The 25658-nt window shown below is 44.0% G+C and overlaps 1 protein-coding gene across 3 annotated transcripts in view; it reads right to left on the minus strand.

The window, feature by feature from the left end:
• The window catches only part of CDK14 (cyclin dependent kinase 14), a 481017-nt gene that overhangs the window by 121657 nt on the left and 333702 nt on the right, over positions 1–25658 (minus strand). For all 3 annotated transcript variants that reach the window (XM_044293158.1, XM_044293157.1, XM_044293159.1), the window contains one exon: positions 24095–24143. In XM_044293158.1, the coding sequence (XP_044149093.1) occupies positions 24095–24143 (49 nt within the window). The remainder of the gene's footprint in view (positions 1–24094; positions 24144–25658) is intronic.

Below are 25658 nucleotides of genomic sequence, written 5' to 3' on the forward strand. Positions count from 1 at the left end.
CATCACACTTACACATAGAAAGCTTCATTCCAACATCTCCTTCGTGGTGCATTATTTATTTTTGCCAATAAGTGTATTATCATGCTATCAGCACAAATTATACTGAAAATGTTTTAATTTGCACAAAAAAATTCTAGCCGGTCAGAGAAGTTTAATTGATGTATAGGTACAAGGGCTTCTTTATGGCCCTGACTATTTTTTTTTTTAGTTACGGTAAAACTTACCCATGTTTGCCAAGGCCAATATTTGCCAGTTCTGGGGAAAGCTAGTGTGACATTACAAGAGACACATGCTGTCTAGATTCGTTCTCTATCTATTTGCTTAATCAGCAACCATTTTTCGTAATTAGAGGTTTAATGTCCCCTTTAATTTACTTAATCAATTATCTTTTTGTGGTTTTTGTACAGCCGGCCTTTCAGCTAATTACACCACATAAATTAACCAAGTAAATACATAAACAAATGTAAAAGAAAATGGATATAAATATTTTTTGGTTTTTATATATTTTTAATAATTTAAATATTTAAAAAATTTATTCTATGAATTCTACAGATTCCATATCCCATAGAAGGCTCTGTTCACATCTTCTGTCACATGTATTGTTAGAAGTAATGCCTGAAGTATACATCCAATGGAAGGCTCTAATGTACGCATAGTCCTGTTGATGTTACATAACGAAAACCAGACGGATCCGTTATGCTTGCCCATAGACTTCTATGATGACGGATCAAAACGGAATGCCTCTTAAAGGCTTCCGGTTTGCATTCCGTCTATGAATTCCGTTTGATTACTTTATAAATGGAATACCCAAACGTAAGTGCAAACCCGGCCTAATTAAGCCTTCCTGGTGTATCCTTGTGTATACAGCCAATGTAGTGAACACACTAGAATTATACTTTGAACAATTTATCTATATTCTGCACCCTAAAATTTTAAGGTGGTTGTCCCATGAAAACATTTTTTACCTATACATAGTAAAGATGTGAAATGTATAATCATTAGGGGCAGTGGTCACACATGTGCTCTACCACCCTATGGGACTGAAAGAGCCACTAGGCACCGTTCCATTCACACTCCTCTAGAATGGGGGCTCAGGACCCCCTGTTCTAGTGACAACACCTATATAGATTACTCTATCGTTTACAAAAGGTTATGGTCACAGCTCACCTCCTCCCCCTCCCTTCACAATAACCTCTGTACAGGTCTCACAACAATCCAGTGGAAGTCAATAAATCATTTTCCATCGGTTCTATGGTCCATGTGGCTGCTGTAAAGCATACGTATGCAAACAAATAACAGGGCCTGCAATGTAAACCACAAGTGCCACATCTACAAACAGTAAAGCCACAAAAACGCATTAGACCAGAATATAAATAAAAACATTACTTTATTGAATAAATTCATAAAATGTACTTAAAGGAGTTTTCTGAGATATTTTATTTTATCCTGAGGATGTCATCAGTATCTGATCAGTGGGGTCCTATACTTAGGACACCTGCAAATCAGCTGAGAAGGCAGCACCACGGCCTTCTTGCACCTTTGACTAGGTTATGTGACATTTCGTTCATCGGTTACATGGCCTAGGCCAGTGATAGGCAAACTGCGGGTCTCCAGCTGTTGCAGAACTACAACTCCCAGCATGCAAAGCCTGCCTACAGCTTTCAGCCTACAGCAGGGCATTGTGGGAGTTGTAGTTTTGCAACAGCTGGAGAGGCTCAGTTTGCCTATCACTGGCCTAGGCGCACCCCAGCCCCATTGAAATGAATGAGGCCGAGTGTAATACCAAGTACAACCACTAACCAATGTACGGCGCTATGCTTGGCGAGCATGAAGAGGGCTGTGGAGCTAATGTGAGCACCGGTGATTTCTCAAAAAGCTGATGGGTGATGGTCCTGGGTGTCGGACCTCCATCAATCAGATACTGATGATCTATTTGGAGGATAGCTCATCAGTTAAAAAATGTTGGAAAACAACTTTAAAAAACATGACAGAGGGACATACCTACATAAATGCAATGATAAAAAGGTAACTATTGCAGATATGGTATCATACCAGCAATTCCCATTATGAATAAGGAAATAAAGTGCTTGAATTAATATTGGGACTAGCCAAACTGAATACCACCATGCTATTAGAGTAGCAATTACAAAATATACCAACCAAAGTGGAGCAATAGCCACTACAAGATTCATTTTGCACACAAGCTCCTTCCCCTCCCTGCACAATGACTTCTGTACAGGTCACAGAGCATGCTCAGAACACTCCCATAAAAGTCAGTGAGTCATCTTCTGTCTATTGGGTCTATCGTCCATGTGGTTGCTGTAAAGCATCTCTCTAACTTAACAGTAGCTCAGGCAAGATGGCCGCTCTATATTTATGTACAGAAAATAGCATTTAAAAAAAAATAATTGAAAAATTGAAAAAAAATAAAAAGAATGATTTGATATTAATTAGTAAAATAAAATCTAGGTGATAGATCCCTTTAAATTCAGTACGAGTGCTGCGTGAGCTTGGCCTACACTTCATCAAAAATTCTTAATAATCACATAATTCTGAGTTTGTACCAAGTGGAAAAAAAAAAAATCTGTAGGAACTTGGATAGAAATTCCAGATCCAGAAAATCAAATAAGTATTCAGTCCATCACGCTGAGCTGATTTAAAAGATGTCAAAGACAGGCAAGGCAAGACGGTAATACACCCTATATACTATACATTTTAATAATGCATAATCCGAGCACAAGCTCTTTAAGGTTTACGTCCTCGATAAACCTATCTGAAAGCTGAAAATATGCGATAGAGTGCAATATACTTTTTCTAACAAACCTATCAGATTTCTTCATGTAATGCTTTTCAAAGGCTTAAACTAAACTGAGTGTAGAGAAAATTACCTTTTACAGTATGACTCCTAAGTGAAAAAATAAATCTGTTTTTTATTTTTTTTATTTTTCTGAGGCGAGCTGCATGGTGAATTTATATCATCTCCGCTGTATCTTGGCAAATGATGAAAGAGAAGTAGAGGCACAAGTGCAGTTAACATTCCACGGCATTCTTCCTGCTCATATTTATTTCCTTACTTGCTGGAGCAAAACCAACATAAAAAGGAACAAGTAAAATAAAGACCAGTAGGAGAAAAAATATATAAAAAAAAACAGCCAACCAGGTTATGCCTTATATTTTTTGGGGGGGACAATGTTTGATGGTGCTTCTATAGTTAAAATGGCAACTAAAAATAAAATGAAAACTGAGAAAAAAAAATTACCTCGGACTGATGGACCGAAAAAATGTAGGAGGATTCAGGAATGTTCTGCTTTTGGCAGACATCTGTTTAATCAGTAGATTTGTAGATCATTTGTTAGCCGTACAGAAATAATACGCTATCCAGAGGTCTACACCGGAGGAATAAATTGAGGGTTAGTACTCCCAAGAAGATTCTTGAGCTATGAGCTACACAAAAAATATCATGTAGAAAAACCACAAAGCAATTGGGCAGCATGGAAACCTGAATTCTTACTAAACCTCCAATCTAAAATACACCTCAATATCCCAAGATTTCAATGATGTGGTAGCTGAAGAATTTGTCTGAAATTTCCAGTTATGATGGGTTAAATTAATCGACCGATTTGATTAGGAAATCTGTGAGGAACCAAGCTCATAAACCCCATCAAGGGAATTTCTCAACATCATCTCCACTAGGGACTTGGTGGGAAATCAATTATGACCACAGTTAAAATTGGTGCTCACGTTGGGCATCACTTTGCTCCTACTTTGTGGTATTAGCTGGTCCACAGTTATGAATTTCATGCATTTACGGGAATTTTTTGATTAGTGGTAGAACAAGTTGTCGAGGGTATTTCTTAACATCATCTCCAGTAGGGACTCATGGGAAATCAATTATGGCCACAGTTAAAATTGGTGCTCCCTTTTGGCATTACTTTGCTTCCACTTTGTGGTATAAGCTGGTCCACAGTAATGAATTTCCTAGCCATGAAATACATTTATGGAAATTTTTTGATCAGTGGTAGAACTCAATGCTGCAAGCAATGGCCTTTGTCTGGGCAAGCCTTGAATACTATGGAATAAATATACAGTACGTTGGGTGTGAGTTGTCAGGATCAGCCATAATATTCTGACCTGTGAGCGTTCATCCACTGGGACACCACCAATAACAAAAATGAATGGGACACATCCCAGCACTGTGGAGTGAATGGCATTGTGTTGTAGTTCTCTGCAGAGTGATTGGTCAGTGCTTCCCTTCATTTTTGAGGACTTTATCTTGAGGACCAATGGGATTCCTTGCAGTTGGATTTTAGCTATATGCTTTTGCTTCCGATAGTCGGAAAGTCTATTTAATTGACCCATGGTGCTATAACAAAACCTCACTGTTCTGACCTGGAAAGCTTCTAACTCCTCCCAAATTACTGGCATCTTCTATTTCACTGTATTTCATCAGAAATGGGAGGGGTGAACGGTCTTGATCTCCAAGGCAATGATTACCTTTCTCCTTCGTACTGTTCCTTACTTCTGATTTAAAAAAAAGGCAACAAAGTGGATCTTATAAACAGCTTTAGCTTTCAGCCCTCAAAGGAAGGCAAGGTAGAGAAGTTGGAGACAATAGGAGTGGTGGTGGTGGCAGTGAAGGTGGTTGTAATCTCACAAGGCTAATCCCTCTCTCCAGTGCTCCCTTGGCCGTGCGTGCAGCAGAGAATGGAGAATACTTTTGAAGGCCTCCTGCCTGGTAGAGGCTGGGGTGCCCTTGATGTCAGGTGAATAGACAGAAGGGTGTAAGGCAAGGGAGCAAGACTGATTGAGGCAATGACCAGGTCCGTTTGTTTATGATAAATAGAGTCTCTCTTTTCTGAGTATATCATAGGGGTTGCAGCACAAATACATGGCACATTTCTCAGGTATTGCACACAGTAGGCTTTCCTAGCAATTTTTCCAAACTGACCAAAGGTGTGCGATCACTATTAATTTACTTTTTCCAGTGCCCAGCTGTAGTCCCAGATCAGAAGGCCAGTCCACCTCAGAAGTGTAGTGGGCACCAGAAGCAAATAACCCTTTTCACATGCAGTAAAGTCTATTGCCAAATACATGCATTTACCTTATTGTCTCAGCCCAGCACAACATTTTTAATGGTCCTCAGCCTTCTATAAATATCACTGTAAGTTCCTTCCTTCACAGCATAATCATCAACAAAATTGCTTTCTGGCAGTTCTCCACTTCCAGGAATGGTGTTTTTCAGAATAAGAATTTCCTTCTTTTGCTTTAGCTTGCGTGGCTTTCACAGCAGCAGCACACATGTGTACACTCTTAGTTTGACTTCTAGGAACTCTCTGCTACTATAGTCAGGTGGAGTGCCAGCCTATATCCTGGCAACTACACTAAGAACTGCCAGTTAACTATTTCTTACCCATACATAGCCTTTTGGCATACGCTTTTAAAGTGCGAACCATAGCATTATGACGTTAATCCTATAGCAGTGAACCAGTGGGTCACTGCACACAAGGTCGTATTATAGTTCTATATTGTACAGAACCATATTATGGCCACCAGAAGTACATGGTTCCCTACTGTTCCTCTATATGCCTCTGATTTCATATTTACAAATAACTCGTTTGGCATAAAAATATACTATTGCATATAACACTGGATTTAGTATGCACAGAGTGCATGGAGGACTAGTAGCTGAATGGCATCGGTGAACTGCTATGTAGGATCTGTGCCCGTGTAAATGGTCCCTTACTGAACAAGTTAAATTTTCCCAAAGCGATTTGAAACTTTTTGTGGCCAACATTGAGCTGTAGTTTCTTAAGATTTTTTGATGAGTATCCATACATTTTTGTAAGGATCCTTTTACGAGCACAGGTTTTTGCCCATGTAAGGAGCGACGATCAACAGCATAGCAACCTGTTTAAGGGTTTTCACCTGAGCAGATGATTGCCCAAATGGCTACATGAAAAATTAGGTCAATAGTTCACATTATTTTATACTTTACATAGGCAATTTTCTGAAGAAAGTAATAATTTTTATGCTGGTTTAAAAGATCCACTCAACAGACAGAAGAACATTTGCTTGTTTGGTGGCTGATCAGCAGGCCTTTTACACCACAAGTGATCAGCAACAAATGTTCTTTTTGGTAGCTGATCGGTCTATGTAAAAGGCCCTTGAAGTATCCATCTGGTTCAAGAAAAAAAAATCACATTAAGGCCTGGTTCACACTTCAGTTATTTGATCAGTTATTTCCATCAGTTATTGCGAGCCAAAACCCGGTGGTGGTAAAAACATGGAACAGGTGCAAATCTTTCCTTTATACCTTATCTCTCAGTAGGCTTCACTCCTGGATTTGCCTCACAATAACTGATAAAACTGATCAATGGACCTGATATAACTGATGTGTGAACTGGGCTCTTACATGGAGTCCTTCTTTTCAGCTGCAGATCCACCAATTTCTTGGCTTCTCTACTGCCATGCAAGATGGACACACCACTTCTCTGACTACCTGATGCACATTGTTCATCGGTAGTCAAAGACACTTCCTTCTGGTCCAGCCATGCCCATGGACTGACCAACACTACTCATGTGAGCAGTGGTGGCCAATCCGAGGGCAGCAGGAAGGGTCTTGGACTACCATATATGTCAGGCAGTCTGACAAGCAGTGCGGCTATCTTCGATGGCAGGAGAGAAGAAGCCCAGGAACTGGCGGATCTGCAGCTGGAAAGACGAATTAGAGGGCACTAGGTAAGTGTGCAATGTCCGCACTGCAATTGTTAATGTGATTGTATTTTATGCACTGTATGTCTCATAGACTGCATATGGATGGGCAGGTAGGTTCCTGTGAAGCGGGTGGTCTACGCCAGGCACGTTTTGCTACCAACCTCCCACTGCTGCCACCCTGCTGACTCCCGGCCACGCTAGCGACTTGCTGGCCCTGCCGCTGCCTCACTGGCAAGCTTCCACCCTCTTCTCCCGATGATGATGAAACCCCTAATTCACCCGGCTCCCAAGTGTGATCAGCTACATCATCATCATAGAGTACTGTCTGCATATCACTGATGCCCTCCTCAACGGTCTCTGGGTCAGGAGCCTCAACGCTCGCAACACCAGCTCCCACGCCACTCTACTCATTACTACTTGCCCGCCTAGCGGAGGAAGCGGCGGATGTCTCCCCCACATCCTGGCTGGCCAGTAGCTGCTGAATGTCCTCTAGTAGTTTGCACCGCTGAATAGCAAATATATTTTTCTTTTTTCCACTTATACACTCCACAAAAGGCTTTAGAACATATAACTGCAACGCGGAACGGCAAATAGGCCCTTATTTATTTCCCACTTATACACACAAAAGGCTTTAGAACATACAGTATAACTGCACTGCTGAACGACAAATATGTATTTATTTTTTCCACTTATACCCTCCACAAAAGGCTATAGAACATATAACTGCACCACTGAACGGCAAATATATATTTATTTTTTCCACTTATACACTCCACAAATGGTTTTAGAATACTGCTATAGGGGTTGCAAAGGTTAGGGCTGCAGGGCCTCGAAGCCTGAGGGGGGCCAAATGCCCCTCTGCCATAAGAGAAGAAAGTAGTTCCATATATATGAAGTCTTGACCTCACTGCATATACAGTGAGGAACAGAAGTATTTGAACACCCTGTGATTTTGCAAGTTCTCCCACTTAGAAATCATGAAGGGGTCTGAAATTCACATTGTAGGTGCATTCCCACTCTGTGATTTCCTGATAAATTTTTTTAATTCTGTCTCTCATTGTATGATTTTTAAAGAATGTATTTGTCTTGCATTGCTGAACATAAGTATTTAAACACCTGAGAAAATCAGTGTTAATATTTGGTACAGAAGTCTTTGTTTGCAATTACAGAGGTCAAACGTTTCCTGTAGTTCTTGACCAGGTTTGCACACAATGGAACAGGGATTTTGGCCGACTCCTCCACACAGATCTCCTCTAGATCTGTCAGGTTTCGGGGCTGTCGCTGAGCAACACAGAGTTTCAGCTCCTTCCAAAGATGATCTATTGGATTTAGGTCTGGAGACTGGCTAGGCCACTCCAGGACCTTGATATTCTTCTTACGGAGCCACTCCTTGGTTATCCTGGCTGTCTGCTTTGGGTCGTTGTCATGTTGGAAGACCCAGCCACGACCCATCTTCACGGCTCTGACTGAGGGATGGAGGTTGTTGCTCAAAATCTCACAATAAATGGCCCCATTCATCCTCTCCTACAGTGCAGTCGTCCTGTCCCCTTTGCAGAAAAGCACCCCCAAAGCATGATGTTACCACCCCCATGCTTCACAGTAGGGATGGTGTTCTTGGGATGCAACTCATCCTTCTTTTTCCTCCAAACACAACGAGTGAAGTTAAGACCAAAAAGTTCTACTTTGGTCTCATCTGACCACATGACTTTCTCCCATGCCTCCTCTGGATCATCCAGATGGTCATTGACAAACTTCAGACTGGTCTGGACATGTGATGACTTGAACAGGGGAACTTTCCGTGCAATGCATGATTTAAAACCATGATGGCGTAGTGTTCTACGGACAGTGACCTTTGAAACAGTGGTCCCAGCTCTCTTCATGTCATTGACCAGCTCCTCCCTTGTAGTTCTGGGCTGATACCTCACCTTTCTTTATCATCAGTCATAGCCCACGAGGTGAGATTTTCCATGGAGCCCCAGTCCGAGGGAGACTGACGGTCGTCTTTAGCCTCTTCAATTTTCTAACAATTGCTCCAACAGTTGATCTATTTTCACCAAGCTGCTTGGCAATTGCCCTGTAGCCCTTTCCAGCCTTGTGGAGGTCCACAATTTTGTCTCTGGTGTCTTTTGACAGCATTGTGGTCTTGCCCACGGTAGTAGTTGGCGTCTGACTGACTGTGGGGTGGACAGGTGTCTTTAAAGAGCTCAGACAGGTGCTACTAAGTTAGATTAATGAGTGGAGTAAAGGTGGACTTTTTAAAGGCACAGTAACAGGTCTTTGAGAGACAGAATTCTTTCTGTTTCTCAGGTGTTCAAATACTTATGTTCAGCAATGCAAGACAAATTCTTTAAAAATCATACAATGTGATTTCCTGATTTATTTATTTTTATTCTGTCTCTCAGAGTGGGAATGCACCTACAATATGAATTTCAGACCCCTCCATGATTTCTAAGTGGGAGAACTTGCAAAATCATAGGGTGTTCAAATACTTCTGTTCCTCACTGTATGTAACGCCTTACTCTGCTGTGACCTGTGCCTGGCACTTCTCTGTCTGACATACTGTTCGATCAAATAAATAAATAAATGAAAAGGAAATTAAAACACCCCAAAAAAGTCTGTAATTTTCTCACTTCACTCCACAATGGCTAATAAGCCCTTTCCACTAATAAATGCCAAAAAGGGCTGTCATTTTTTCACTTCACCACAGAACGGCAAATACTTTATTTGTGCCACTAGTACATACAACAAAGGGTTTTAGAACATATAACTGCACCGCTGAATGGCAAATATATTTTTATTTTGCCACTAATACACGACAAAAAGGGCTGTAGAACATATAACTGCACCGCTGAACGGCAAATAAAAAAAAATTGTGCCACTAATACACGCCAAAAAGGGCCGTCATTTTCGCACTTCAGCACACAGCAGCTAATAAGCCCTTTTCTCACACTAATACAAGCCAAAAAATGCCTTAGAACATATAACTGCACCGCACAAGGGCAAATAAGACGTAGAAATATTTCCATGTAATAAACCCTGTTAATAGCTATATCACACAGCACTTGCATCCCAATAACAAGAACGGTTTGCTGACATTACAGAGCTGTATAATGGCAATTTGGGTCCCTAGTCAGTGCAGCAAGGTGTAATAGGATTGTTCCTATTACCCAGGTTGTAACCTCCCCTACTGAACCCTGTTCTACATAAATGCTGTGGAACGATTCCTCCCTATCCTTTCCCTACACCTTAAATAATCTTTCCCTGCACTTGTAAATCCTTTTTTTAGCACAATGAAGTCTTTCCTAGCACTGTCCCTAGCGCCTGCTGACGTCTCTCCCTGCACTAAGTACACTGGAAAATGGCAGAATCCAAGATGGCTGAGGCTATTTATAGGGCTGTGACGTCACAGGGCTGGCTGCTGATTGGCTGGATGCATGGCATTATGGGTGATCCCGCCTTCCCAGAGTCACTTGCTCCATGTCCTCACACATGCAGCAGCCATTTTTCTTTCCAGAAATTCGGATCGAATTCCACTTCGTCAACGTCGATTCGCTCATCTCTAATTATTTGAAAGAGATTTAACCCTCTGCCTCCTATACATAGTCTTGGGAAACTGCACATGGTGACGACCGTGAAGACTGCGCTTGACATATTCAGTGCCTGTGTGAACTATCTGCAAGACTGCCTCCTTACTGTACCACACCTGCATCACCAACACACTGCGGAAGGGGTGGTGCCAGCCCATGCTTCGCATCAGTAACCAGGGGTCCACTGCTCTCTCCATATACAGGCTGAGACATACAAGGCATAAAATACAATCACTGTTCCTTCCCCCAGTTAATATGAATGATTTTTTTTTTCTTGCACTGGGTGGGTCGCTTTCATGTATAATGAAAAACACGGGAGCCATTTAAAAATATATCAACTCCTTCTGCTACGAAGCAATATTGAATAACCGCGCTCGTATTTTACCTGTGAGAATCAAAAAGCAAACACAAAAAGTTGAGCTCGGGAATTTAGCACAAAAACACATCTTTGTTGTTGCTGTTTACATCTGGTGGAGCAGATGAAGAGCGGGAGATAAAAGACTCCCGGAACAGAAGGAACCTCTAACTTAGAAATATATTTTTTTGTTGTTTTTTTTTTTTTTTTCTTTAAACAACAAACACTTTCTGCCCGAGATTTTTCAAAAGCGCATTTTGTAAACATTTCCTATTTTTCCTGCTAGTTTCACAGTTTCCTCTAATCCAAACACTGACAAGGGAGCTAAAAGCAGAGCTCCCTGTAAACACTCAGGATTTTCTTGCATTCCATACTATAATGAATAGAGAATGTACAGACTGTGATAATAAGGCCTCATGCACAGCACTTTAGGTATTTTGCGGCCTGCAAAACTTGGAGGATGTCTGCGTGACGTCCGTGTTGCACTGCCCATTGACTTCACTGGATACACATTTCGCAGAGAAGTATAGGGCGCGTTCTATCTTTCTGCGGAACAGACATACGGATGCAGAAAGCACGCAGATGATCCGTGCGCTTTCCGCATTTGTATGTCCGTTCTGCAAAAAACTGAACCTGTCTTATTGCTGGCTGCAAAAGGCAGACCATGGGGCCCACAGAAGTCAATGGGTCTGCAAAAAACAAAAAAACGGGTGCAACACAGAGGTCACCCGTTTGCAGACAGCAAAATACATATGGTCATGTGCATGAGGCCTAACTCTGTACCAAGAGTAATGTACGGTAGGGAGAAATTGGTCTCCATGAATTAGGAATCGGTGATTTCCTAGTTGGATCTGTACTTTCTTTATTTCCTCATTGCTTATATAGTGCAAGCATATTCCGCAGCGCTGTACAGAAAACGCCCCTGTCCACAGCGGAGCTCTAATGAGCTTAATCCAATTTCCCTATATTAGGCTACTTTCACACTTGCGTTTAACTTTTCCGGTGTTGAGATCCGGCAGAGGTTCTCGATACCAGAGAAAAACCCTTCTGTTTTGTCTCCATTCATTGTCAATGGGGACAAAACTGAACGTTAAAGGGGTTCTGCACTTTGTTTTAACTGATGATCTATCCTCTGGATAGATCATCAGCATCTGATCGGCAGGGGTCCGACACCCGGGATCCCCGCCGATCACCTGTTTGAGAAGGCAGCGGCGCTCCAGCAGCACTGCGGCCTTCTCACTGTTTACCGCAGGCCCAGTGACGTCACGACTAGTATCACTGGCCTGGACGGGGCTAAGCTCCGTTCCCTTGAATAGAGCTTAGCCGCGCCCAGGCCAGTTGATACAAGTCGTTACCTCACTCGGCCATCGGTAAACAGTGAGAAGGCCACGGCGCTGCTGGAGCGCCGCTGCCTTCTCAAACAGGTGATCGGCGGGGATCCCGTGTGCCGAACCCCTGCCGATCAGATGCTGATGATCTATCCAGAGGATAGATCATCAGTTTAATCAAAGTGCAGAACCCCTTTAAGGGAACGGAGTTTCGGGCCCTAAAGCAGCCGCTTCCCTTATAGCTACGTCCCTGGTCTGGCGGATCCTCTACTTCACCACCAGATCCCTATTGATTGCAATGGGGTCCGGCGGTGAACCGGCCGATTTCCAGCATAAAACCATTGCATGCAACCTTTGCTGGGCCAAAACAGCCTGCCGGATCTACTAACGGAGATGTGAACGAGGCCTTATTCGGACTTGAACCTTGGACTGGAGATTGTATAGAAAAACATGGTTGCCATCATCCAGAAACAGCTCCACTCCTGTCTACAGGTCGTTTGTTGTGTGGCAGCTCAGCTCCATTCACTTCACTGCAATACCAGACACCACCTGTGAACAAATGCGGCGCTGTTTTTGGAAAAAAGCAGCATTTCTTTTCCCCTAATCCTGTACAACCCCTTTTATATTTGAGACCCTATCAGTTCCAGACTTCAACGGTATCTGAACGCTCTTCTGCAGTCAATATTTGGCCTCAAATCTTGTCTCCCACTTTGAAGCGTTTCTTTTTTGAACCTCGTGTTCCCAAACTGCCGTACTATGGGATCGATTTCCAAGTCTGGAAAATATTTGTGAAGCTCGGCTAAGTAAAAAAAAAAAAAAAAAATACATATTAGACGTTTTTGGAGGAAATTTCCCCGAATCGTTATTTATATATATTTTTTTCTATTTAGTCGCATGTTTTTGCTAGTTTATGAATATTATATGCGAAATCTGGACGCTAGTAATTAATGTTAGCGACATGTGAAATTCCTCGCCTTTCTTCTACCTCTACATTGACATAAACATAAAACAAACACAGCTGGTATCTTTTGTACGGGCGCGCGCGCGTCTGTTTGGTCGCTGAAGGATTTAGCTGGACAAACATCACAAAGAAGATAGCTGATTGCATTGAATTGCTAATCAAATATTCCGCAGCGCAAGGGCAGCCTAAGATCAATTATTGTGAGATTTGAATAATTTAATGGGGGAGCCTGTATTTGTCTATATGCTGCCTGTGAATTCAATCATTAGGGATTAGATTGAGTGGGGGGGGGGGGGGCTGATGCACTCTGCTCGCCCCTATTGACTTACTTACTTAAATATAGAGCGTTAAAAGTGCGAGACGGCGCCTGAAGGGGTTAAAGAAATCCGACGAACATCCAAAATCTCAGCTCTGCTGTTTACATATTGCTAATAAAGCCAATCTGGCGCTGGGATTATCTTTGGCAACGACTGAGCAAATATTTCATAGCAAATAAAATAAATTAAATAAAAAATGACTTGAATTTCCAACTTATTATTCCGACCGTAACTAAACCTTTTTTTTTTTTTTTTCGCAACTTGCAAAAATGGTACATTTCTCTCCATTTTTAAACATCTCAGTGCAGTGTTCTAGCACTTGTTATTTTTAATACCAAATGTATGCCTTAGGGCTCCGAAATGAATTTTTTAAAAGGTCAATTCGCCTTGTAACCACTTGTCGACATGCCCGCGAGCAACGGCTGGTGCACCAAAAAAATACCAAAAAACGGTTGATGCTCATTTTCACATCAACCGCTATCAATAATGACCCTTTATGTGAAATGTTTGAATACTGGAGATTTTAGGCTACCTGGACATGTTGCAGATTACGAACGTTTTTATTCCATGCGGATTCTCGTGCGTAAAAACTGCAGCGTAATATAGTACCAGTTATGAGAATGAGACTTCTCAGATCTTCTCTACCCTTTGCTTTTTTTCTGTGCAGAAATTGACCTGTTGTGCGAATTTTTAAATCTGCTGCGTGTCGATTTTTTTTGTAATGGAAGGGCGACAAAATTGCATCAAATCCGCAACAAAAAAAATGCAAGTAACACGTGTGGTTTTTGGTGCGGAAATGCACAGAAATCCTCATGGTAAACTGCGCGTATTTTCTGGATTGAAACCCGTAACTAGTATTGAGCCAATTGCAGTCCACGAAGTCGACTTCGATCCAGATTTCAGGGAAAATCTGATTAGCCACGAAGCTGAATTTCCTCGTGCTTCGTGGTAGCGAGTCAATTTTCCCTGAATAGTCGTAAAAAATTCAAAGAAATCATACTTATTTCCTCCGTTTGAGCGCGAAGAGCCAGACGCCATCTTGATTGAAGATCTTGCACGAATTCCCATGCACAGTGACGTATGACGTCACCACGCCGGCCAACGTTATGACATCATCATCGGCTGTGAGAAATTTTTAGCTAGATCTTCAATCAAGATGGCGGTGGCCGTCTCTTCTCGATCAAATGGTGGGGGTAAGTATGTTTTTTGGGGGTTTTTTTTACACCGTATTATTACTGTATTTGGCGAAGTAGCTCTACCCATAACCCCTGTGAAGGTAGCCTAAGCCAGACCTCTGACTATATCCATAACCTCGCCTTTCTAATAGGGACTCTGTCACCAAGAAATTCACAGATAAACCAGGCACAATGGGGGTCATTTACAAAGACTGGCCTTTTACGCCAGTCTTTGTTTGTTCCCCTCCGCTGCCAGAGGATTCGCCTAATTTATAGGCCTGCGTCTCATCATAAATTAGGTGCCCCTCCGGCAGTCCATGCACCTGGAGTAAAGACTGCTGAAGCCCGTGACTGGAGTAATTTTCACTCTGTTTTCAAGCGGAAATCTTAGTAAATTTGCCAGGACCGATATCCCGGCCCCTGCCAAGCTCCTGCCACTCCCAAGTGGTGAGGACGTTGTAAAATATAAAAATATTGCCACATAGGCATTAGAAAAGTCACAAAAAGGGATCTTGCGACTATTTTAACAGCACAAACTGGCATAAAAATGTATGTAAAGCTAGCTCAGCTGAATGTAATACCTTTAACTTAGCGATTATTTTTTTTGCTTCATTCTGCAGAAGTACTTTTAATCCATATACAAATGAGCAATTAAATGCACAAAGGGCGGGCTCAAGACTCCGCCGTGCACCCTTGCTCCTCCTGCTTCCTCTGCAGCTCCTCCCCTTTCTTCTTGATTGACAGGGCCAGGTTCCTGCATAGTCATCTCGCCTGGCCCTGTCAATTACGAAGGAGAGAGATGGGCTGGCAGAGGAAGCAGGAGGTGCAAGGGTGCACAGAGTTGATTAGGCCCGCCCTTGGTGCACTTAACTGCTCATTTGCATATTGTATTTAAAGTATTTTATCATTGGAATGAAGCAACAGAAAGGTATTATGACATTCAGCTGAGTAAGGGGTTCATGCACAGGACCATATGTATTTTACGGATCCATTGTAACAATGCCTGTCCTTGTCCGCAAAGCGGATAAGAATAGGACATGTTCTATTTTTTTTGTGGAACGGACATGCAGACATACGGATACAGAATGCACATTGGGTCATTTCGGGGGGTTTTCTAGCCCCATTGAAGTAAATGGTTCTGCATATGGACCTGTAAAAAAACGGATTGGAAATGGGAAAAAAAAGTACGTTCGTGTACATGAGCCCTTAGTCCAACCTGGGGTAACAGTAAATTTCCGGCTGACAGATTCCATTTAAAATAAGGCAATCAGGGTTTTTGCCTTCCCCTGGATGGTTGAAGGTCCCTTGTATTTTTTAAGGTTATGTCGAACACGCCCTCACCCCATGTGGGATTCCCCATTATGGCAGCCCCGGCGCTCTTTTGCTATAGCAACCAATTCCGCTGACAGTGGGGCTGGTTGACCTATCAGAGACTAGGGACAACAAACCAATCAGGCTCAGCGTCGGACTGGCTAGCTACTGGCCACAGTTGCCTGTGATTATTATTCCTGCCTCACTAGCTAGTTTGTGTTTGTTACTCTGGATCACTGACCTTTTGCCTGGTTCCCCGATTTTGCCTCTGATGTGACCTCCTGGTATCGGACTCTGCTTGTTATTTGACCTTTCTTGATACTAGACACTGTTCGGTATTTAAAGGGTTTCTCCGGGCTTTTAATATTGATGACCTATCTTCGGGATAGGTCATCAATATCAGATTGGTGGGGGTCCAACACCCGGCACTCCCGCCGATCATCTATATGAAGGGATGGCAAGCGCAGTGCGCATGTGCAGTCTCCTGTCTCTCTTCCTGTTAGCTGCTGCTTTGCCATAGACATAGCAGCAAAAAGAGAGATGGGAGACAGCACGTGCCACCATCCCTTCATATAGCTGATCGGCGGGAGTGCCGGGTGTCGGACCCCCGCTGATCTGAGGATAGGTCATCAATATAAAAAACCTGGAGAACCCCTTTATTTCTGCTAGTTTGTGACCTTGCCTTCTGGCTTTCTCTCTGATGTTATCTTCTGGTTTCACTCTGCTGTGTCTTTGAATTAGCATTTCTGATCGGGTCCTGGCTTTGACCTCTTTTACTCCTTTAGGTTTAGGCCCCTGCACTTAGTCAAGACAGAGACCATTGCCAAGTTGCGCGCCGCCATTTAGGGCAGATTGTGCAAGTACTACCTACTTGCACAATCTGCCCTAAATGGCGGCGCGCAACTTGGCAATGGTTTCTGTCTTGACTAAGTGCAGGGGCCTAAACCTAAAGGAGTAAAAGAGGTCAAAGCCAGGACCCGATCAGAATCCAAATGCTAATTCAAAGACACAGCAGAGTGAAACCAGTGGTGCGACTAAAGTACAGGTCTGCACTGTTCCCCACTTTTCATGACTACCAACAATGTACATATGCAACAAACAGACCCTCGTGGTAAGTGACTGGTTCCAAAGTCATCTCCAAATGGGGTTGTCTTCTCTGGCCCATTATTGTGTAAAAGTAGGGGAATACTCAGTTGGGCCAATCCAACCACACACATAAAACTAAGTAGAAGCTTCAGATAATACATCTATATACAAGTCCATGACCAAGTAGCGCAGCTCAAACCCTCCCTAGATCACCGACCTAAATCCCAACACACATTCTAGACCCATCTGTACATTGGATTTACAGTTGGATGGTTTTCCCCAGACATCACAGAAATTTCTTAGTCGCCTAATTATTTTCCATCTGAATATATTTCATTGGTCCTAGTGGTGAACATGGGGTGGCATCACAATACAGGACCAGTACCGCTCCCCACGTTTACATAATGGACCCCCCTCCCTTCTTTTATACAAACAGACTATGTCGGCAATGTTCCTCATTTGCACTTGCTCCATATAAGTTTTTAAGATGTTTGTCTCTAAATTGATAAAGTAGAAGCAAGCCGTTAATACACAGTCCCAAGACACCTGACTGATTAAAGCAGTTCCCTATGTAAAAGCAAAAAGCATCTTAATTATCTGAAGAAAACTCGCCGATCGTGCAGCTCGAGCTAATGAAGTGATACATTATGAAGCTTTGTTATGCAATATTCATGATGGATATGCCAAGTTTATACCAAACGCAACACAGAACATCTCCCCGAATTCAGAAATATTTTATTACTACCAACACCTTAGGGTGCTGGGGGATCTCCAGTGCACTGCCCCTAGCGCTAGAAGAGTTATTTCAACTCAAAGTCAAGAACATTAAAGAGGAACGCCAATCAAAATACTGTACCTTCAAAGAGGTTTTCTGAGACTTTTTATCTAATGAACTATCCTTCGTTGGGGGTCTGACACCCTGCCGGTACCCCCGCCGATCAGCTGTTTCAGAAGACACCAGCACCTTCTGTAAGCACTGCAGCCTTCTGTCACCTTACCAAGCACAGCACCGTACATTGTATGGCGGCTGTACTTGGTATCACACTCAGTCCTATTCACTTCTATAGGGCTGAGCCGCACCTACGCTATGTGACCGATGAATGTGACATCACATGGCCTAGGAAAAGCTGAGAAAAGGTTGCGGTGCCATACCTTCTCAAACAGCTGATCGGCAGGGGGTCTCCGGGGGTCGGACTAGCACCAGATACTGATGACCTATCCAGAGGATAAGTCATCAGCATTGAAGTTTCGGAAAAAAACCCTTTAAGGTAAGCCAGTCAGCTTTATAAAAGGGATGTTCATCCCGCTTCTCCTCCCAGATTTATCATTCATTTGTACCAACCAGTCATCCATATGTTGAGTGCTTAAAATCTCATACAGTCAGATATCACTAACCTGATCAATCACTGTTTTTGGTAGAAATAATATTTCTACATGGCAAATAATTTACTAGCAGATGTAGTAGAGTAATAGAAACCCAACAGTCATGACATGCATGCTGCTGATTCTCTGTAATTTAATCACTTATTGAAAGGGGCATGTTCAAAATAATAGCAGTGTGGAGTCCAATGAGTGAGGTCTTTGAAAAATTTATTTATTAACCTTATTTAAGGAAGGAAGGCAGAAAATGTTGTAAATGCTGGTTACTGTGCATTTCTTTCTGAAATTCCGAGGAACATGGGTCGGTCCAGACATTGTTCAGAAGAACAGTGTACCTTGATTGAAAAGTTGATTGGAGAAGGGAAAACATGCAGAAAATGATAGGCTGCTCAGCTAAAAATGATCGCAAATGCTTTAAAATGGCAACCAAAACCTGAAGGGCATGGAAGAAAGCGAAAAACTACCATTCGCATGGATGAAAGAATAGCCCAAATGGCAAGGATTCAGCCAACAATCAGCTCCAGGAAGATCAGAGAAGGTCCAAAGTTACCTGTGAGTCCTGTTACAATTAGAAGACGCCTATGTGAAGCCAAGCTATCTGCAAGAAGCCCCCGCAAAGTCCCACTGTTGGAAAAAAGACATGTGCTGAAGAGGTTACAATTTGCCAAAAAGCACATTGACCGGCCTAAAGAGACATTTTGTGGACTGATGAAAGTAAGATTGTTCTTTTTGGGTCTAGTGGCCGGAGACAGTTTGTCAGAGACCCTCAAACACTGAATTCAAGCCACAGTACATACTGAAGACAGTGAATCATGGTGGAGCAAGCATCATGATATGGGGAAGTGTATCATACTACGGTGTTGGGCCTATTTATCGCAGACCAGGGATCTTGGATCAGTTTGAATACATCAGAATACTCAAAGTGGTCATGCTGCCTTATGCTGAAGAGGAAATGCCCTTGAACTGGGTGTTCCAACAAGACAACGACCCCAAACACACCAGTAAACGTGCAACATCTTGGTTCCAGACCAACAAGATTGACGTTATGGAGCGGCCCGCCCAATCCCCGGATCTTAATCCAATAGAAAACTTGTGGGGTGACATCAAAAATAACATCAAATAAATAGAGAAGAACTGTGAAATGTCGTCCAATCCTCCTGGGCTGGAATACCTGTTCACAGGGGCCAGAAGGTGGTGACTCCGAGCAGCACAGACGTCCAGCAGTTCTCAGAAACAGCGGTTAACTAAATATTAGTGAAGTGATTCAAAGGAAAGCAAAATCTTCAAACATTCTTCAGATTATATAGTGAATGTTTGAGTTTGTAAAGAAGAGGGTTTTTTTAACAGTCTAATATTCACGTCTCTTCAGTTTTTTAGAGGAACAACACAAATTTTATATATTTTTCTTCATGTTTTGATTTGGAATAGAATGTGTCGTGTTCCCAATGCATTTGTGTGTATGGAAATAAAAACTATTAGATGGATTTTGAGCTTTATTCACTTTTTAAACACACTGCTGTTATTTTGAATACAACTGTATCTATGGCCAGCTATAGGCCCACCAAGTTGTTGGACCCTGAGCAGTTAAGTAACTAGAGCAAAGAGTAGAGGGTCCCATAGCAAAGATCACACTTGGGCCCCCAAAATAGTGCCAGGTTTGCCACCCATCACCCGTTCTCCTCAGCCTTTCCATGACCAACCATTTTCCAGGACTCTCAGGCCACTTCCATACCCCTTCACTTGCTAACAATGCCATTCCCCCGTAGAAGGGAGTCCTGCATAGATTTTTGCCACCCAGTAGCAAAGGAGGTGGAACCAATCAAGGCTGGGCCCCTTCTCTCAAAGGATCCCATAGCAGCCACAGGGTATGAGTCTATGGTATGGACACATTTGGTTTTGAGCTACTGCAACAGAAAACCAGCAGGATTTGGAGGACTTAGGATCAGTCATTAATATCAGATCCAAGGAGGGAACAACTATTGGGTATTTGAAAATGTATTTTATACCCCCCTCCCCACACCCAATGACAATTTCTTAACCTAACCCCTTTGCCACAATGAAAGCACTCATTGCCCATGGCCCTTCCGCTGCCCCCCATCTTGCCCCTACCTGGTGCTGCCTAGGGTGATCGCCTCACTTGGCCTCATTGGTGGTGCACCCCTGAGAATAGGACATCATCGCTTCCAGTCCAGCGGGAACCGAAAACAGGAAAACCGGGGGCAGGAGCTCCAGCACAAGAACGGCGGGGTTTTCACAAGGTGAGTGACTCTTTTTCTTTAAACACTCTTCTGCCTCACTACTGTTTGGCCAGACAACCCCTTTAAAGTGCACCTGTCACCTCTCCTGACACGGAGAGTAACTACTTCCCCATGTAATACCAATTCTGGGGCACCTATTTTCATGACTCTATGTTGTACCATTCCTCTATTAATCCTGCTAGGAGTTAAACTCTGGAGCATCTATTCCTATGTCTCTATGTTGTGCCATTCCTCTATTATTCCTACTAGAGGTTATGAATGAACTAATAGCAGTTTGCATTGCAATAATGGTCCACCTAGGTGTCCCTGCACACTCTGACGCTATCCAATCAGTGCTGTCAGTGTCAGAGCGTGCAGGCACACACTCCCTCGACTGGTAACACCCAGCTGGACCTTTATTGCAAACTGCTAGTAATTCATTTATAACTTCTAGCAGGAATAATAGACTAGAATACGTATAGTTTAATAGCTATTACAATGGGGATGCAAGTAGTTTCGAAAACACACAGGTTAGGAGAGGAGACCGGTCCTCTTTGAATAATCTAGTCGGCAGTGACTTATGGGGTGCGCAGAAGTAGCAGCTGCACCAGGTCCTAAATAAAACTCAAAGGCCACTGTGCCATGTAAGATGACACCAGTATTAAAAATGGCATGTGTGCAGCGAGCCCCTGAGGAGCCGGTGCAGAGGATAGGAGTGGTAGTGGCTTTGATGAGGGGTTGTGTCACAGTGTACTCTCTCAGGCCATCTCTCCCTGTGGATCAGTGCAGCATAAAGGTGGTTTGAAGAAGAGTCTCTCTTTACTTAGTGCAAAATATAACTAGTGGCACATCCAGCGGCATTAAGTACAAAGTGCAGATTCTGACACCAGATGAGGAGGTATGGTGGCTCGTTATGTTAAAATTAAATAGCACTTGCAGACACTTATGGATAAAGGTGTCCACTGTGTGATTCAGGCTTTAATGTACGTCTGGCCTGGTAGTGGTTTAGGTGATGGGTGTCTGGAGCTGTGGTCCCTCGCCTGCAGCAGGGTCTGTAAACCCATAATTTCACTGATCACTCTGCTGTCTTGACACACTGATGCTTTCTTGAAGCAGTGTTCTGGATTCGCAGATCTCTCTGGAGTGTTGGTCTCACAGGAGAATCAGATTGGGTTCCTAGGAGTAGGAACTCTGACATGTGCTTCCTCTCTCTAGCGTAACTGGAAGGAGAGGAAGAGAACTCCTACCAAGAGGAGAGGAACAGGGTGGTCAACCCTGTACCTGCCAACCATACCTTCCCTAGCTGAAATAAACAACCAAAACATGAAATACATAACATTACAAATTACAATACATAATAAACATTTGCAGGCTACTATTAGGTCTGGGGTACTGCACATGTTAAAGGCCCAGGACCTTCGAGTTATTCCTCAGCATCCAGAGCACTTAACCACTGAACCTTTCCTTGTCCCATAGGACGGAGAACGACGCATGGAGGGCAATAAATGGTTATTGTCTTCTAACAACCAGGATGGAGGCAGCGGAGTTGTGCCGCAAACGTCTAATTACGTCCTCGAGAGCGCACTTTAAACAGAGACGTCGGCAGAATTAGATCTTTCGCCTCACACTGACAATGACACGCATCATTTGTAGCCGGGCCGCGTGGTCCGATGCAAAATCTGTGATAACCAGCTGGAGGAGGCTTTGAAACCTAGTGGAACCCATCTATCGCTGTACACACAGCCGGATCCACCGCGCAGTTGTCAATTGCCGGTAATGAGCACAAAACCCGTTAAGGAGGACGCGGCAGGCGAAAGGATTCTGCGATTCTGGATGTGTTACATCTGTATTTTGCTCTTGTTTGAAGAACATGAGAAACCGATTCCTGTTGCCTAAACTCAAAGTCATTATGATGCGACTGCCATGCTGCGGCTTCCATCCCGGCGCTCGCTTCAGCAGTCAGCCGCGTCAATTACCGGTCATTTTCCATTCTGTTACCGGCAGTGACTAATCTTACTACGGGGGCTACAAGGAGAAGCATTGTTTTTGACATCGTTGAATGGCATAATTAAGACAACAAGTGAGAGGTGCCCAGGGAGAGACTCTCTTATAAATGGCTCCTGACAACATTGCGGGGGCCGATCATCCTGCGCCAGTGTGATATCTGTCAGACAATAATTCTGTCATCTCAACTTCATAAACTAACATTTGTGCTGCTGCAAAGAAAAAAACAGCACAGGAGGATTGGATGGCTGGGCAGGGACGCACGGCGGTGCACCGGGACCACGGATGACTTCTAATTAGTCTCTTGTACAGTACAACAATCCATAGTCCTGACATGAAATAACAATTCAGGAGCATCTTAGAACATTGTAATGTGCTGTCCCTCAGTTATCCCTCCTGGAAATTTATCATTACACTAAAAACTGGCTGTTATCAGTCTACTCCCCTTTTCCATGGGGGGTCTGTATACAGTAAGCCAATGTGGCACATCCTTATATATGATTTTAATATGCAGCGTATTTGGAGGTACAGTTTTAATTAGATTTGGTGTGAAATATTTAAGATGCTCCAGAAATATGAGCATCATGGGAAACACTGATAGAAAGGCAGTCACTGTTAGGATGGACCGTGGCAGTCGCTGTTAGGATGGACCGTGGCAGTCACTGTTAGGATGGACCGTGGCAGTCACTGCTAGGGTGGACCGTGGCAGTCGTTGTTAGGATAGACCGTGGCAGTCGCTGTTGGGATGGACCTTGGCTGTCGCGGTCGGGATGGACCGTGGCTGTCGTTGTCTGGATGGACCGTGGCAGTCGCTGTCAGGATGGACCGTGGCAGTCGCTGTCAGGATCGACCGTGGCAGTCGCTGTCAGGATCGACCGTGGCAGTCGCTGTCAGGATCGACCGTGGCAGTCGCTGTCAGGATCGACCGTGGCAGTCGCTCTTAGGAACGACCGTGGCAGTCGCTCTTAGGAACGACCGTGGCAGTCGCTCTTAGGACCGACCGTGGCAGTCGCTCTTAGGACCGACCGTGGCAGTCGCTCTTAGGACAGACCGTGGCAGTCGCTCTTAGGACAGACAGTGGCAGTCGCTCTTAGGACAGACCGTGGCAGTCCCTCTTAGGACAGACTGTGGCAGTCACTCTTAGGACAGACTGTGGCAGTCACTCTTAGGACAGACTGTGGCAGTCACTCTTAGGACAGACTGTAGCAGTCACTCTTAGGACAGACTGTGGCAGTCACTCTTAGGACAGACTGTGGCAGTCACTCTTAGGACAGACTGTAGCAGTCACTCTTAGGACAGACTGTGGCAGTCACTCTTAGGACAGACTGTGGCAGTCACTCTTACGATTGACTGTTATAAGGTAACAAGCCATCAAATCTGACAATCACGCTTACACCCTGCATGTCTTTTAGATGGTGCTATTTTCTGCTGTCCAACTACTCGTACACGTGAACAGGCACTAAGGACAAATGAGGCCCAGTTTTATTTAGAAACCATCATTGATATTTGACAATCTGTGACCATAATAGACACGATGAGAAGAATGAACAGTGCAGCACATAAAGATGAGGGCAATGGGTTAAACAAGGGCTTACGTTTGCCCCACTTCATTCTGAGCAGATTCTAGAACGACACTTACTTGTTCCAAGCCTGTCGCAGATTCTTAGGGCCGTACTGTGTAAATCGGTCTGTAAAACACAAAGAGATGATTGAGGTTATCCTAAAGCTCAGGCTCAGCATCATCTCAACAGCTGCAAAATATATAATAAATATCTATATATTCACATTTTTAAAATACTTTCTTAAGATTTTGATCATCATAAATCATTCCACATAAAATCATACTCATCCCTTTGTGGATCCTGAATATACAGTAGTTAGAAGTTTTTCTGCCCGATTCTGAGTAGCTGACCGGTCACCAATGGTGGGTCATTCGATACCGTCAGGACCCAAGTGATCTAGCAATAGTGGGCACAGTGTGTCTTATGTCATGTGGATTGCTTAAAAAGTGGTTCAAGTTAACTGGTCTTGTCAGTCCGGTAACCTGAAGACATGTATCTAATGGAGCTTCAGACTAAACGACCAGCCTGCTCTTATAGCGGGCGCTCCAGACTATACATCCAGACTGCTGTTATAGGGGGCGCTCCAGACTACACATCCAGCCTGCTGTTATAGGGGGCGCTCCAGACTACACATCCAGCCTGCTGTTATAGGGGGCGCTCCAGACTACACATCCAGCCTGCTGTTATAGGGGGCGCTCCAGACTTCACAGCCAGACTGCTGTTATAGGGGGTGGTCCAGACTACACATCCAGACTGCTGTTATAGGGGGTGGTCCAGACTACACATCCAGCCTGCTGTTATAGGGGGCGCTCCAGACTAGACAGCCAGACTGCTGTCATAGGGGGTGGTCCAGACTACACAGCCAGCCTGCTGTTATAGGGGGCGCTCCAGACTACACATCCAGCCTGCTGTTATAGGGGGCGCTCCACGATGCTTCACAGCCAGACTGCTGTTATAGGGGGTGGTCCAGACTACACATCCAGACTGCTGTTATAGGGGGTGCTCCAGACTACACTTCCAGACTGCTGTTATAGGGGGCGGTCCAAACTACACATCTAGACTGCTGTTATAGGGGGCGGTCCAGACTACACATCCAGACTGCTGTTATAGGGGGCGCTCCAAACTATACAACCAGACTGCTGTTATAGTGGGCGCTCCAGACTACACATCCAGACTGCTGTTATAGGGGGTGCTCCAGACTACACAGCCAGACTGCTGTTATAGGGGACGGTCCAGACTACACATCCAGACTGCTGTTATAAAGAAAGCTCCAGACTACACATCCAGACTGCTGTTATAGGGGGCGCTCCAGACTACACATCCAGCCTGCTGTTATAGGGGGCGCTCCAGACTACACATCCAGCCTGCTGTTATAGGGGGCGCTCCAGACTTCACAGCCAGACTGCTGTTATAGGGGGTGGTCCAGACTACACATCCAGACTGCTGTTATAGGGGGTGGTCCAGACTACACATCCAGCCTGCTGTTATAGGGGGCGCTCCAGACTAGACAGCCAGACTGCTGTCATAGGGGGTGGTCCAGACTACACAGCCAGCCTGCTGTTATAGGGGGCGCTCCAGACTACACATCCAGCCTGCTGTTATAGGGGGCGCTCCACGATGCTTCACAGCCAGACTGCTGTT

Source organism: Bufo gargarizans, chromosome 5, assembly GCF_014858855.1.
Source record: "Bufo gargarizans isolate SCDJY-AF-19 chromosome 5, ASM1485885v1, whole genome shotgun sequence".
NCBI lineage: Eukaryota > Metazoa > Chordata > Amphibia > Anura > Bufonidae > Bufo > Bufo gargarizans.